We start from the raw sequence: 16285 nt of genomic DNA, 5'->3' as shown, positions 1-16285 counted from the left end.
AACAAGTTCTGGGAGTTTAATACGTTAACAGTATCATCAGGACTTTTTTTAAATCATGCTGGCTGATAGGAGCATTGATTTGGTCCTTCATCCAAAACAATTATTATCACTGAGTCTAGTACAAAGCATAATCCTTTACAGTTCAGATGGTGTACAGATGGACAATGAATTTTTTCTGAGATATCTGTTTCAATACTGAGCCTAGAAAACACCAAAGAGAGCTTAAGTTTGTATTAAGCTCTAACGTCTTACCAGAGCTATAGCCAGGAGGTCCAGGAGGTCCAGGTGGGCCTCGGAGTCCGGTGGTGCCAGGTCTTCCGATACCAGGAGAACCGGGTGGGCCCTGAAGTCCTTGACGACCAGGAGGCCCAATGACTGAATCTCCTTTAGGTCCCTTCAGAGAGAAGTAAGAACATTACAAAGTTGCTACTAATTATTTACTATGGCAGATCATTAATAATTTACAAATTACTTATAAGCTATTGCCACCAGAACAAATTCTTTCATGCTGATAGTAAACCCAGGAGATTTCTGTTCTCTGATAGCAGTACAAACAGGGAGTAATTTATTTGCTGCTTGTAACACCATTTAAATTCGAATTTATGAAGCGAAGAGACCCACTCTACAAAGTGCACTCTGCCATTATTTTCATAGTGGTTTGAATCTCTCTCTTTTTTTTTTATTTGTTTTGCCTGGATTCTTTTTAATCTCTAGATAAAGGCTTGCCAACCCATCCATTTCTAATTACACGAGGAATCGGAGCACTTAAAAAAAAATTTAAGGCAGCTTGTCATCAGGCAATTATTTTTTACAAAGGAACATCAATCATAAATTTCCAAAGTCTCACACACACAAAAAAGATCAAACGAGCATACAGTTGAGAGAAATTGGGTGAGTTTGATGAGGAAAAATACAGATATGAAGAAATAAGATTGAAAGTGGGAGGCAGAGACAAACGGGAAAAAATGTAAGGCAGACAGGAGAACAAAACAGAAAAATGGAGATGGGAGAGATCAGAGAGATGGGAAAGGGAGATAGAGAGCAAGGCAAGAGGATAAAAGAACATGCAATCAATCTATCAGGAAAGGTCAGTCTTTTCAAAATGGAATTATCTATATGGATAGCTGATTTACAAGACAAATGTAATGTTGCACAAAAATGTGTGTGTGTGTGTGTGTGTGTGTGTGTGTGTGTGTGTGTGTGTGTGTGTGTGTGTGTGTATTTACCCCCCAAAAGGACCAAATCTTCACAATGATAGGATGGTACCAAATGCCCTCAAAAAATGACTGTTTCTTAAGTATCTTTTTCTAAAGTAAAGTGCTGTGAAAAAGTTTTAGTGATTTCTTCTGCTTTTGTGTATAATCTCATACTAAATTGTTTCAGAAATTAAAACAAAATCTAAGATCAAACAAAGGCAATCTGAGTAAATGCAAAATACAGTTTTTAAATGATAATGTTATTTACTGAAGCAAAAAAAAAGTTATCCAATACCAACTGGGCCAGTGTGAAAATGTATTTGCCCCTGTAGTTACTAATTTCCTAAATCTATGAAACTGCATTCATAATGGTGTTCAGCTGGACTAGACACAGCCAGACCTGATTACAACAAACCCTGTTCAATCAAATCAACACTTAAATAGAACTTTTTCAACAGCATGAAGTTGGTTAAAAGGTCTTACCCAGTAACACACTATGCCAAAGCTGAAATAAATTCCAGAAATGATGAGGAATAAGGTAATTGAAATACATCAATCTTGGAAGGGTTACATGGTGTGGGGATGCTTTGCTGCTTCAGGGCCTGGGCAACTTGCAGTAATTGAGGGAAACATGAATTCTGCTTTCTACCAATAAATCCTAAAGGAGAATGTCCAGTCTTCAGTCCGTAAATTGAAACTCAAACACAACTGGATTATGCAGCAAGACAATGATCCAAAGCATACGAGTAAATCCTAGTCCTAGAAGTTTGGTTTCAGTTTTTGCTGCTAAAGGTGGCACAACAAGACTTTAAGTTTAAGGGGCAATTAGTTTTTCACATGGATGATGGGTGTTGGATAACTTTTTTGCTTCAATAAAAAAATAAAATAAAAACTGTATTGTGCGTTTACTCAGGTTGCCTTTGTTTTATATTGTATTTCTTTTGAAGATCTAAAACTATTTAGTGTGAGATGTACACAAACACAGAAGAAATCAGCAGATCACAGCACAGTGCTTTTCACAGCACTATGTGTGTGTGTGTGTGTGTGTGTGTGTGTGTGTGTGTGAGAGAGAGAGTATGTGTGTGTGTATGTGAGTACATGTGTGTATGTGTGTGTGTGTGTGTGTGTGAGTGTGAGTATGTGTGTATGTGAGTACATGTGTGTATGTGTGTGTGTGTGTATGTGTGTATGTGTGTGTGTGTGAGAGAGAGAGAGACAGCAAGAGATAGTGTGTGTACATCTTTTTAGTTGTTCGTGAGGCCAAAAAGGAACACGTGTGTTCACAGTGACAGCATAGAATCAAATGTCCTCACAATCACCTGGTCTGTATAATGTGTGTGTACATACAGTTTGTTCTTTTATTTTTTTCCATTCTGATGTTTGATGTGAACATTTTTTTATAAGAACAAAATATGTGAGAACAACAACATCAATACAGGACAAACAAAACAATACGCCAAAAACAAACAAAACAGGTATGTGGTGCATGTGATTACGTGAAGTGTAGGTGTGAGGTTGTGTTGTGCATGTACATTTCTATTCAGTGTGTATATAAATATATATGTAAGGCAAGCTGTAGAGTAAGCAGAAGAGAGGGGAGAAAAAAGAAAAAGTTATGTATATATAATAGAATAAACTTAAATAAATAAAAGGAGGAGGCATACTGAGGAGATACGGGGACAGGCCACCATTCAGGGGGAATCAGAGTCTATATATAGTTTGTGTGTGTTGTTGGGGGTGCGGAGGGGAGGGGTGGCCTCATATTGGGGAGAGGGGGGGACAGATGTTTTCACAACTGTAGGACAGTATTAAATATCCTCGCCATCACCTGGTCCCCACAAAAGTGCTTGTACTGTTTTTTTTTTTTTTTTATTATAAACTTTATTTACTTTTTTTTACTGTAAGTGGGTGCATGTGTTTGTGTGTGTGTGTATGTGTGTGTGTGTGTGTGTGTGTGTGTGTGTGTGTGTGTGTGTGTGAGTGTGTCTTTAGATATATTTAACCCTTTATGCCTTTGTGAGGCCCACATGTGCCTACAATCATAAGAGATTGTCAAATGTCCTTACAATTACTGCAAAAATACTGTTTTACACCTTTTTTTCTAAAGTGTGTGTGTGTGTGTGTGTATACATATGTACATGGCCCTACATGATGCCAAAATGGACTAAATGTCATAACAGTGATAACGTCAAATGTATTCACAATCACCTGGTCCTCACAAAAAAATATGTTTGTGTGTGTGTGTGTGTGTGTGTGTGTGTGTGTGTGTGTGTGTGTGTGTGTGTGCGTGTGTGTTTACTGACCACCAATCCAGTTGTTCCAGGCATCCCTGGTGGTCCTGGCATCCCAGCTTCGCCTTTCTCTCCCTTCCCGCCCCGGAAGCCATGGTCACCTTTCTCTCCCTGTCACACACACACACACACACACACACATGCACACACACACACACACACACACACACACACACACACACACACACACACACACACACACACACAAAGAATGTAAACTTATTCACATAGAATATATGCACATGTAAAATAACAACACAAGCATTTTTTGAGTAAATGCAGACAAAACACAGGGTGTTATGCAGGTTAAGACTTCTATTGCATTTTCATTCAGTCATGATCTGGTGACCATGAAAAGTCATGAAAAAAGCGAGATCATTAGATGTCTCCAACTCACCGTGGTGCCTGCACCCAGCATAGGAACTGTGATAGGGACAAAAAGTTCATAAACACACTCATAATGTCGCAATGTTACAAATAAATACAAGAAAAGACTTAATGTGGAGCACTACATATGTAGTGCTTAAGGACACTAGAAAGTGACATACTTGTGGGACCTGGAGGGCCAGGAAGACCCCTTTCACCCTTCTCCCCTTTGGCTCCAGATGTTGAACAGCTGGCTCCCTCTTTAGGAGACAAATGGGGAAAGCAAGCAGCAACAACAAAAAAAAAAGAGGACTGAGCAAAAAGCCACTATTTGTAAAATTGGTATTATTTTGAAGTTCAAGGAGAGAAGAGTTATTACTTTACTGAAATCAGAGATTAAGCGAAAAATAGAAAGTGCTAATGACATTTGTTATTTTGTTCTTCATTAAAAATTATGCTTTTCTTCACGTCATGTCAGCTTGAACAATAAATGAAACAGTCTAGTAATCAAAGAGACAGTAAATCAGCAGGATTTGAAAACTAACCTGCAGTAGAATTGCCATTGATCTGTGCAAACCCAAAAAAAAGGGAGAAAAACACAAAGAATTACAGGTCAAGATGAAGGGCAGAACTTGAACGGTAGTAAACAAAGTAGTGTTAATCCAAACAGAATGATTTTAGAGTGAAACCATATGGGATAGAAATCATGCACTGGACAAACAGGACATTTAGTCCATGGAGAAGAAAAAAGGGAATGCTCAAACATAAAACACTTGTGTTAGGCACACGCATGTTTTTCATAAGACAAAATACAGTGGCGTTGCTGTTTCTTCAGTAGTAGCAGCCAGTTTGGTTTAGTAAACAAGTTTCTTTCTATCTCTCTATCTCTCTATCTATCTGAAAGTATTTCAATCTCATACACATATGCATTTTGGTAACGTTTTGCTTGGATAGTCCACCTTAGACTCTTTGTACACAGCAAAATCCAATCACAAGCATTGTAATTGTTTTAAGTCTGAACTTAAAATGCTTTTAAGCCGTAATTCTTTCACAAATGTATACACTCATTTTAGTTGATGCTTATTATGAATTGATCTCCAAAATAACTCAACGTGTCAATACACTATATGTGTCTTCAAATTCCATTTTTTATTTTATTTTATTGAGGTAGTACTGTAGCGGTACTGGACCACATTACATACAGAAGAAACAGAAAATTAGAAGTCAAATTAATCACAAGCATTTGAAATTTCAACTTCCACTTCCACTTCTTGTCTATGACACAAGAGGACATATAATATTCAACATTTAGTGAATATATTTGGTTATTAAAGGGAAAATGTCATGATCACACTCTGTTAGTTCATCACAAAATGAGCAGAAAACTCATACCATGTTTCCCTGTCATGCAACATGCTCATCACTGATGCATTTCAGGTTTTAAGGGGTTTTCATTTCTGTGCAAGTTCAATGATTGACTGAACCTGGGCACAAATTTGCATTTCAAACTATTTGTTATTAGGCAAAGAGATCCACATTTTTACACTGTTGTAATGTTTTCCCTGCTTCACCAGTCCTGTTTTAACTTCAAATTGCTAAAGCAAGGAACAGTCTAAGCTGTATAGTCCTTCAGGACTTTGGATTATGAGCTTTAAAGAAAAGAAAAGCCTAAATTAAATTTCACGTAAATGATATCACTCGCTCAAGGGTTTACACAGTTCTCAGACATTGCCCATAATGACTTGTTTTCACAATCAAACTGAACTTTTGAACTCACACAGACAGACTTCAGATGTTCTACAACAACAAAGGTGTCCAATTTAATCCAAATAGCCAGCGTTCTGTAGGTTTGCCTTCCAATCAAGCAGGACCAATTGATTCACATTTAATTCTTCTTTCTTATTCATTAAATACCTTTCTATGAGATATATCACGTGTTTTCCAGCTTGGCTAAAATAAAAACCTTCAGCCACACTGTTTTTTGTGTGGATAAGACATATCTGATCTACAGCTACTTCAAATTGTAAAACTTCATGCGATGGTATGAAGCAGGGTAGATGAAGGACAAAAGACAAACAATATGGTGTTTTGCCAAAATGGAGAAATGAGACAAAAGAAACTAAAGCAACACTAAAGTTTTTTTTCCCCCACACCTAATCTCTATCCAGTGTGATTACCACAGACAATCATCCCTATACTGAGAAGAGTTCACTCAAAATGTTCTCATAGTGGAAGTTTAAGGGCGGTTTTTGAACTTTTAAAATATGTGACTGTATCGCACAATTTAAAAACGATGTTCTGTACTACAATCAGTAACCATCAATGTCTTAGGATGTGACAGATATGACAAAACATCTGATCAAAACAGCAATGCAGTAAAAAGCATTTCCGATTTTTATTTACGCTTTCCCAAAAGATTTGGGGTATCCTCGTGACATCAGACTCATACAGCCAATTTACTAAATCTCCAAAAGGATGAATAATACAGTCTTAGAGCTGTATTCAACTTTCATTGAAAAATTTGTAAACAAATTCTACAAAAATAGGCGCTTCATATATCTTTAAATATTTACAGGCTGCCCTTAGACTTCCATTATAAGCGAGCATTTAAAAAAATAGTTTTTCTGTTCTTTTCTCAGTACTGTATAACATGTCTAAATGATTGTTTGCAGCAATTCTACATGCACTACAGATCAAGAAGGTAGAAATTATGATGTTGAAAAACACTGGATTATTCCTTTAATCAGGATTACCTTACATTTCATTCAATTGATTCAATCAACACTAGACTATATTTTGACAAATGCACCATATATCAGGAGTGAGACACACAGCGAGTGTGAAACTACGGGGTTGAGTCTGAACACCAGCTCAAGACCCACGTCACTTACGGATGTTTTACAGTGGGGCCGGGGAGGAATCGGGAACACTGTCTATAAACATGTGAAGGTAAAGTAGACACGGTGAGTCACTGAGTTACAGTTCAGTATGAGCAAGAAAAGCAGAACAGGTTACACTCACTCCTTTGGGGCAGTTGAATATTCCGGGACGTCCAGGTGGGCCGGGGGGACCAGGTGGGCCCTTTCACAGAAGGGGGGTGGTGGAAGAGAGGTTGAAGGGATGGAAAGAGAGAGAGAAATTACAGTGATATTATTATTAGGAATTAAAGCACTAGAAATTAAGATTTCATAGCACGTTATAGTCAAGTTATAAAAGTTATAGAGAATTATTATGCAATCACTAAAATAAAGCAAGAGTAAGGTTTTTTTTTAAGGAATGCTGATTTTTTTTTAAATCAAATTGTCAAAAATAAATGTTTAACCATTAAGTCTAGCAAGCACAATATTTACAGAAACAGAATTATGGATCTAAATAATTGAATGAACTCAAAAATGACCTAAAACATGATGCCTTTAATATTATTGATATGATTAATAGATAACTAACTAACTAACTAACTAGTTTATCCACTCATTCCTGATACATAGACATGGATATATGCTACAACTACAGTGTAAACAGTTATGTTTACAGGCTGTTTTCTATCCCCGTATGATGACATGCTGTTGTTGTAGAGTTGCTTTTCGTGCTTTTAGAGTGCAAGAACTCCTTTGGAAAAAGACAAACGTGGTAAGTGGCATAATTACAAGTCATTATGAAAGCACTAAGAAGCCTCAAATATTGCTTCAGTTTCCTAGCATGCAGCAGACATTGTATGTCTCTGACAGGGTCGCTGCTACAGCGTCCCAGGGAAAGTGATGGGACAGAGTATGAAAACCAGACGGATTTGTTCATAAATCTGAAAATACTGTCAACACTCAGATAAGATTTTAGCACTAAAAGAGAACCTTTGATGTGTGTGTGTGTGTGTGTGTGTGTGTGTGTGTGTGAGAGAGAGAGAGATAGAGAGAGAACCACAGAATTAATGACATCCTTCATGAAAATGAGCAAAAATAAAAAGATTCAGTGAAAAACAGTGAAAAACAATGCAATGATTGGCATCTTGAGCTTAAACATATGAGGATGCTGTATAGTCTTATTGTAATGAAATATTTTTCATCATGGGAAATATTATTGAGTAGTGCATTTGTTCTGAAGAACACTAGTTTCAAAATTGTCCACAATTAATATTAGGTGAAAACTCATCTGGACAGAAAAAAATGAAAAAAAACCAAAAAGAAATTAAGCAAATCTTTGCAGTAAATGTTTAACTGTTGTAGCCTTTAAAAAAAATTATGACCCCAATTAGCTTAATTGTAGCTTTTAAAACGACCATTAGTAACTATTTATGTTTTTTGCATATCCATTCCATACCTTGTGCAGGTGAGCAAGCACCTTTTTGTATTGAGTGCTTTATTTTCCCCATGATGAGGGAAGACATAGCGATTTAACATTTGCTGGAAGGGTGCCAATATGATATTGTAAAACTTTGATATTGATATTGTACATACCGGTAGTCCATTCGAGTCTCCCTTTTCTCCCTTGCGTCCATTCAGACCAGGACGACCCTACGACAAGACAGAAGAGGTCCAAATATTAATGTGCAAACCATATTAACCCCACTCAGAACATTTGACCATATTTGGAAGCACAACATCTGCATTAAACACAGACAGCCCAAGAAAATATGCTGAATTTGCATGGCAGAATGTTAACTTATGTTAACTTACTGGGCGGCCAGGAAATCCAAATTCCCCTTTGGGTCCCGTTGGTCCGACCGGGCCCTGTTTGATAAATACAGAAAAATGATGACCTTGAGGCACAACTCTGCTCTAATCAATACTGCAGCCTTTATAACAGGTGCACAGACAAATGAAGTCAAGCTGCAAGAAGTGGAACATGCCAGACAAAAAAAAAGGAAAACTGTTCCACTTGGTCTACTCCAGTACAGGCAACTCTGGCCTCACAACATTTTCCAAAACACTTTGAACAGAAGCAGCTGTAGCCATACAACAAAGGCATGGGGAAGAAAACAGAAAAAAACTTCAAACTAGGGCATGATAAACAAAATAATAGCAATTCAAATGGCCAATAATTAATATTATAGTATACATATACACAAACACACACACACACACACACACACACACACACACTATCTATCTATCTATCTATCTATCTATCTATATATATATATATATATATATATATATATATATATATATATATATATATATATATATATATATATATATATATATATAAAATAGCATTGTAGTGTCTTTGCACTCACCATTACACCGGGCAGTCCAGGATCACCACTGTCACCCTAAAAAGACAGTACATGTTAGCATTATCAGATAATTAATGAAAATATAACAAAATCTGCAGAGAGTTAGCCGATGGAAATTCGCATTTAACTCAATAACATGCCCACTTGTAAACAATACCATTACAACAACAGTAATGAATCCAAGCTACGGAAACCACACAAATTACTAATGGAAGCAACGTTACACTGAAATATTTGTACACATGAATCCATGCATGAAGTTGCGGTCACTTTTGTTCAAATCAATCAATGTGAAATCCAATTTTCAAACTGTTTTTAAACTGCTTGCTGATATTAATATATTCTTCAGTGGTGATCTTAAACCAAAGTCATGAGCAGCATTGCTCATTTTATATTATTATACACATGTATGCAAAGTCAAAAAAGATCTAAACATTTGTCTATCTATCAGTGATTTAAAAAAAAAAAAAAGCTAAATATGTGTTTTTACTTTAGCATTATAAAGGATTATTATTTGCCTTATTTTTACTGGCAGATCACTTTTATTAATAATTGATAATTGACTACTTTTCTTTCTCGGTTTTCTCCCAACTTCACACCTTAAAGCGGCTACAGAGATAAAGTTTATGAAACAGAAGCCACCTTGAGTCCTTTCGGTCCCTGAGGCCCAGTCACTCCAGACAACCATGATCCATCTGCACCAATAGTGATCCCTGGTTCTCCTTTCTCACCCTACACACACGCACATGCACACACGAACACATGAACACATGCACACATGAACATATACAGACATGCATGCACATCAATAAAGCAGCTGAAAAACAGATAAAAACACGTCCACATACATTTACACATAAAGTCTTATGAAAAGTTCTATCTCTTTTGAAATGAACTGGATTTTTACATGAATCAGCCATTCCCCATTAATATATGTATATCTGATACAAAGAAATAGACTTATAAAACAAACAACAGACAATGTTTTATAGTGATATTCCTTCATTTAACATCCATCCATCCATCCATCCCCCCATCCATCCATCCACTTTCCATCCTGCTTATCGTACACAGGGTCACAGGGAAGTGTGGAGCTTTTTCTAGGCGACTCGGGGCACATGGCGGGGGACACCCTGGATGGAGTGCCAACCCATCGCAGAGCACAATCACACACACATTCACACACTACAGACAATTTGGAAATGGCAATCAGCCTACAGCACATATCTTTGGACTGAGGGAGGAAACCAAAGTACCTGGAGGGAGAACATGCAAACTCTGTGTGCACGAGGCTGAGGCGGGATACGAGCCCCCAACCCTGGAGGTGTGAGGCAAACGTACTAATCAATAAGCTACTGTGCCCCCTCCCCCCTTCATTTAACAATGTTTTCTAAATTAAATGCACTACTGTAAAATATACGTATGTGAATGATCTAATTCGCATAGAGTTGAGAAAATCTCAATTCAAATGTCACCTGTTGCGCTGTTGTTTGCTGATAATGCTGAAATCACGGCTCTGCATCATGGACATAAAATGAATGCCGCATGCCGCTTTGTTGATTGCTAGTGTGAACATAGGGTTAAAAGTAGACTAAAAACCCCTAACTGTCCAATGAACCCTTAACAAAATGTTTTATTTTTACCACTGAAGATTGTTGTAAAGAGATTCTAACTAGTGTTTTTTTTTGTTTTTCGTTTTTTCAAAATGGCGGTTGTCTGAAAACTCGTGAATATGTCATTGTTCAGTACATTCGGTAGAAGGGTAAGTAATTTCAGTATAGGTATTTAGTTGACATTACAGGTCACCTGGCAATGGAAACATGAAATAAGATGTGGGCTCATGGTTTTATTATGACACTGTGCTCTATCACACAGTCTGGTGAAAAGAAAGTGCCAAATGGCATTAAACATATGAGTGAATAAGAAATGATAGTTCAAGTACCGGACTACTAAGCTGCTGTAGCGTGATTTAAAAGAGGCTTTTCAAGCAAGGCATCGCAAATGATACCTGAACTGATTATACCTGACAGCAATAGAGGAATGAGTGAAAATACCGCCTAACCTCTGGGCAGGGCTGATCGGCAGCTACAGAAAGCAGATGGGTGAGATTACCGCCAGTAAACAAAGTTTTACTTGTTACTATATATAAGGATTCACATACTTTCCCCATCACCCACCGTATTTGAGAGTGCAAATAATTTCAAACTGTTGTTTGGGGTGTCTGTTAAAAATATTTACTAATGTGACTTGAAAAGATCAGATCACAGTTTATGAGGCATTTATATGGAAATCCAGATAATTACAAAGAAAACCATGAAGTAGTTTTCACAATGGATAAACAAGTACCACACACACACACACACACACACATATACACACACACACACACACACACACATATATATATAAGCAAATGTGGGCAAGGTCATGTGTCGTATAGCAGTGCATTGCAGGGTGAAAATACACACATGCACGCACGCACATGAACACACACTCTCACACACACACACACTTAAGCACACACTTTCAGGTTAATATAAACCATATGCCAAAGAAAGCACCCGAGGACCTTTTAAAAGAGGTTAGTATTGGATAACAATCTCATTCTGTTTTCTGAGTAGGTCTGGACTGAATTTGCTGGTCTGAGTGTGTGTGTGTGTGTGTGTGTGTGTGTGTGTGTGTGTGTGTGTGTGTGTGCATGTGCGTGTGCGTGTGTATGTGTGTGTGTGTACGCATGTGCGTGTGCGAGTGTGTGTGTGTGTGTGTACGTGTGTGTGTGTGCGTGTGCGTGTGTGGTAGTGATTAAGCTCTTACACATCAATGCTTCGTACTTGCCAGAAACTCAATATGGAGACACTCTTTAATCTTGAACTGAGTGCGTCACTTCTCTGATTAAAATCTAACACGTATACATGCCTTTAAAGGATTTTTCTGGGAAAAGTGATGTTTTAACACATAGATGTCAGAACTGGTTTCTCATATATGAAGGATTTCATTAATCAATCTCTGCCTGACTTTAGGCCAGGTTTCCTCATAATCAGCCTCACCTTTAACCCTGGGGGGCCCTGGACTCCTGGGATGCCGCGGTCACCCTTTGGACCTCTCGGCCCCTGAAAAAAAAATGAAACACAAAATGAAAAAGGTTAAAAGGACTGCTTAAAGTCGATCACTTACCAATAAAGATTCCAATTTACAGTAATAAGCAGCAATGAACAGAATCCATGTTTGATTCAAAGAAAAGTGAAAATTCAAAACATATGGAATAGACAGTGTGCAGAAATGTGCAGAAAATGCTACAGTATAGATGTAAACATTCAAAATAAAATTGAAAAAAATGTATAACTCAAATCATGAGCCATTTGAAGTCTCTTGAAGTAAATAAGAGTAAATCAATAATGGCAAAGTAAATTCACTAATTATTCAAAAGCAAATGAATGTTTAAATTATACTCTTTATACGAAGATACTAAGTATACTATTTATACGAAGATACTAAGTATACTATTTATACGAAGATCCTAAGTATACTATTTATACGAAGATCCTAAGTATACTATTTATACGAAGATCCTAAGTATACTATTTATACGAAGATCCTAAGTATACTATTTATACGAAGATACTAAGTATACTATTTATACGAAGATACTAAGTATACTATTTATATGAAGATACTAAGTATACTATTTATACGAAGATACTAAGTATACTATTTATATGAAGATACTAAGTATACTATTTAAAGTCCATGTTGGCAAATTGCTGTTGTATAACTCAGTTAAGGACATGTACTTCGACGTGCTTAATTAAAGACTGTTAAAAGTGCAAAAAATGCAAAAGAAAAATCATAACATAGGAGGTTTGTCATGGAAGGAATAAAACATTATGAATCATGTAGGAAAATAATCAGTGGCTGGGTGCCGTGACGCAACCTGAAGTGAAGCATATTTACTGTTACCACCCCAGAATTAATTATTTTCCTATAGCATATATATTCCCAAAGGATTTTATTCCTTTGACACCACAGCAATCTGCTAACGATTACATTTTTTATTTATTAAAGATTGACACATCACACTTTTATCCATCATCCACATACAGTGTGTGCCAAAATTGTCCATACATTAAGAAACTAACAATTTGTAGCAGAATATCTTCTAAAAGTTTTCATACACATCATACACGACATTTTCGCCAAACTTATTAACAATTTTAGAAAGTCGGGAAGTGTTGCGGACTGACCGAGACGTGGACGTCCACGAACATCCAATGACGAAGGCACAACCCACGTGGTGCTGGAAACATAGTCCCCTAAGTATGGAAACTTTTGGGACACTGTGTAATTATATTTAATGCTGTGGAATGTCTGCAAAAAGAATGATCGCTTATACTATACCAACTAAAAACAGTCACTCCTTCACCAGCCTCGGTTGTTTTGCTCATTTTAATAAGACGCAAAAAAAAAAAAAAAAAAAAAACCCACACAGCTTGTCATGTTACAGAGAAACCACAAAGCTGAAAGGTCTCTGTCCTGAAGAGTCTCCCGTGTCCAAAATCCTAAAGAAACAGCTTTACCTCTGCTGACAACACATTTTCAAATCTGTTTATTATTTTTTAGATTAGGTGGAGCGCCGCCAAGTCCCTATGAACGAGCTGTTACTATAGAAACGATAACGTATCGTAACGAGTGCATTAGTATAAAGCTGTGTTTTGCCTGATCTACTTTTATAGCTGCTGCTATACTGTAGAAAATGAATCAACACCTTCTGACCAGTCAGATGAAAGGAATCAATAGCACTGTGGCATACATTATTTTAAGAAACAAGCTTCACTGTATATAACATTTGTATTGAATTTTCTGTATATATACCATACATTTAGCCTAAACCTCATTCTCTCATTAATTTCCAGATACTATTCTACATACTAAATACTCCAATTGAGCAGAAAAGTGTTGTTTTTTTTTTCAGCATAAAGCCCAGCTGGATCTATTATCTTCAATCTCAAGCTTTGTATCTGATCTCTTAAAAGAGTTTTAAACATAAAATTACACTTTATAGATGTGAGGCTCGAGACTCCAGACTGCTCCTCCGAAATACAGTGACAGAAGATATTTTCCTCAGTGTAAAATTGGAGCTTTTAAGCTTTTACATAAGGGAAGAGAAGACTGTGTCTAGGTCAAATACAGACTGGAAACTTGAACTGATTAGGGTGAATGATGGTCTCCAGTGTTTTGTCCTCCTTGATTTGCTTCACACTTTGTCCAGGCAGCAGAGCATTGTAGGATGGCATCACTAATGCATTGAGATCATTAGGTGCAAGGTTTATTGTTACACAAACTCTTTCATACACAATCACTCACGATTAGGACAGTGTTTTTCTCCTCACAAGTTTCACTGGGTGGTTTTGCGAAGACTCAAAAGTACTGAACAGAATAAGAACCAAGTCAGACTGTAGTTCGGCTACAAGGCAATTCACAGGTTCTACATACGATACGTATAGAATTGTTTCTGTAGTAACAGCGTAAACAGGGGCTTGTACAGAAGACACTCCACATGAGCAGAATTTCAAATGTGTGTAATTGTTCATATGGTTAAATTTCTGGGAGTTTATTTAGCATTTTTGGAAGGAGTCTCCAGTGTCAGTGCTTTTGTAACGGTCAGAGATAAGCTGTAATTGCATTTGTGGATGGCACTGAGAACTGTGTTCACAGACAGTGAGTTCTGGAGGTGTGTGAGCCCATGCAGTGATTTCCATTTCAGAATCATGTCCATTTTTAATGCAGTGCCGCCTGAGGGCCCGAAGATCACGGGTATGCAATACTGATTTTCACCCTTGTCCCTTGTGCGCAGAGATTTCTCCAGATTCTATGAATCTTTTGATAATATTACGTACTGTAGATGATGAGATACTGATAGTCTTCACAATTTTACATTGAGGAGCATTATTCTGAAATTGTTCCATAAAATGTAGATGCGGTTTTTCGCAGATTGGTGAACCTCTGCCCGTCTTTACTTCTGAAAGACTCTGCCTCTCTAAGGTACTCTTTTTATATCCAATCATGTTACTAACCTGTTGCCTAATAACCTCCAGCTGTTTCCTTTCGGTAACAATTACTTTTCCAGCCTTTTGTTGCCCCCGTACCAACTTTTTTGAGACGTGTTGCGGCCATCAATTTCAAAATCACCTTCTTTTTTTTCTTAAAATGGTACATTTACTCAGTTTAAACATTTGATATGTTTTCCGTGTTCTATTGTGAACAACATATGGGTTTATGCGATTTGCAAATCATTGCATTCTGTTTTTATTTACATTTTACACAGCGTCCCAACTTTTTTTGGAATTCGGGTTGTATAATAAGCTCCTATGAGCTGTAAGCTAATGGACTAAAAATCGATTACTGCTTCTTTAAGCTTTCTGACACGCATCCGAAAGTCTTTTTTCGGGTTATTGGTAGCATGACTGTCTGCAGGTTTTTTGAGAAACGCTAGTGAGATATATACTGTAACTGTTATAACATAATGGGAATGACTTGTTTTGCAGACTATCCACAACATGAAATGTAACTATAAAGAGATCAATTGAAAGTATTTTTACAATAAATAAATGAAGCATCGTTAGCATATTGCTGTGTTTCAGTAACTTTGCGTCACATTGAAGTGAATTGGCTGAATTGCACCACCCCATTTTTTTCCTGTAACATCTTGTGCAAAAAGTGTTTGATTTCTTAACCATGATCTATACTTCTCTCTTTATACAGTTGACGCTACTGAATTGATACTAATCTGGTATTGCATGATTATTATACCACATTATGATGTGTCAGAATGAGAAAACTACATTTGAATAACTGAATACTTCTTGAGAGGGCCGAAATGTACTCACCAAAGGACCTCGAGGTTCAAAAAGCCCTGTGAAGTTGTAAAGGCTCTCAGTATCGTTCAGCATTAACTGGTAAGTAGATAAAAAGATAAACAAATGTATAAGCAATATTTCAGTTGAGGTTAAAATCTAACTGCACGTTAAAATGAATGAACTCACATCCTGAAGGTTGAGGACAGGTCCTGGTGGTCCGGGTGGCCCTGCTGGACCAGGAAGACTGACTCCATCTAGACCTCTTTCTCCCTAAACACATGCGAGTTTTTCACATTTATAGTTGAAATACAGCAGGGTGAAATGGACAGTAAGATACAGACTGTT

General features: G+C 37.1%; 1 protein-coding gene across 3 annotated transcripts in view; it reads right to left on the bottom strand.

The window, feature by feature from the left end:
• col15a1a (collagen, type XV, alpha 1a) overlaps positions 1-16285 on the bottom strand; it is a 91237-nt gene that overhangs the window by 10944 nt on the left and 64008 nt on the right. For 2 of the 3 annotated variants that reach the window (XM_017479277.3, XM_017479289.3), the window contains 14 exons: positions 16127-16210; positions 15971-16036; positions 12134-12196; positions 9729-9818; positions 9087-9122; positions 8524-8577; positions 8305-8361; positions 6875-6934; positions 6745-6786; positions 4399-4420; positions 4036-4113; positions 3885-3910; positions 3500-3598; positions 253-394 (listed from right to left, as the gene is read on the bottom strand). In XM_017479277.3, the coding sequence (XP_017334766.1) occupies positions 253-394; positions 3500-3598; positions 3885-3910; positions 4036-4113; positions 4399-4420; positions 6745-6786; positions 6875-6934; positions 8305-8361; positions 8524-8577; positions 9087-9122; positions 9729-9818; positions 12134-12196; positions 15971-16036; positions 16127-16210 (919 nt within the window). The remainder of the gene's footprint in view (positions 1-252; positions 395-3499; positions 3599-3884; positions 3911-4035; positions 4114-4398; positions 4421-6744; positions 6787-6874; positions 6935-8304; positions 8362-8523; positions 8578-9086; positions 9123-9728; positions 9819-12133; positions 12197-15970; positions 16037-16126; positions 16211-16285) is intronic. The other variant, XM_017479283.3, reaches the window with a different exon arrangement.

Source organism: Ictalurus punctatus, chromosome 1, assembly GCF_001660625.3.
Source record: "Ictalurus punctatus breed USDA103 chromosome 1, Coco_2.0, whole genome shotgun sequence".
NCBI lineage: Eukaryota > Metazoa > Chordata > Actinopteri > Siluriformes > Ictaluridae > Ictalurus > Ictalurus punctatus.
This window is presented reverse-complemented; position numbering and strand designations above follow the sequence as displayed.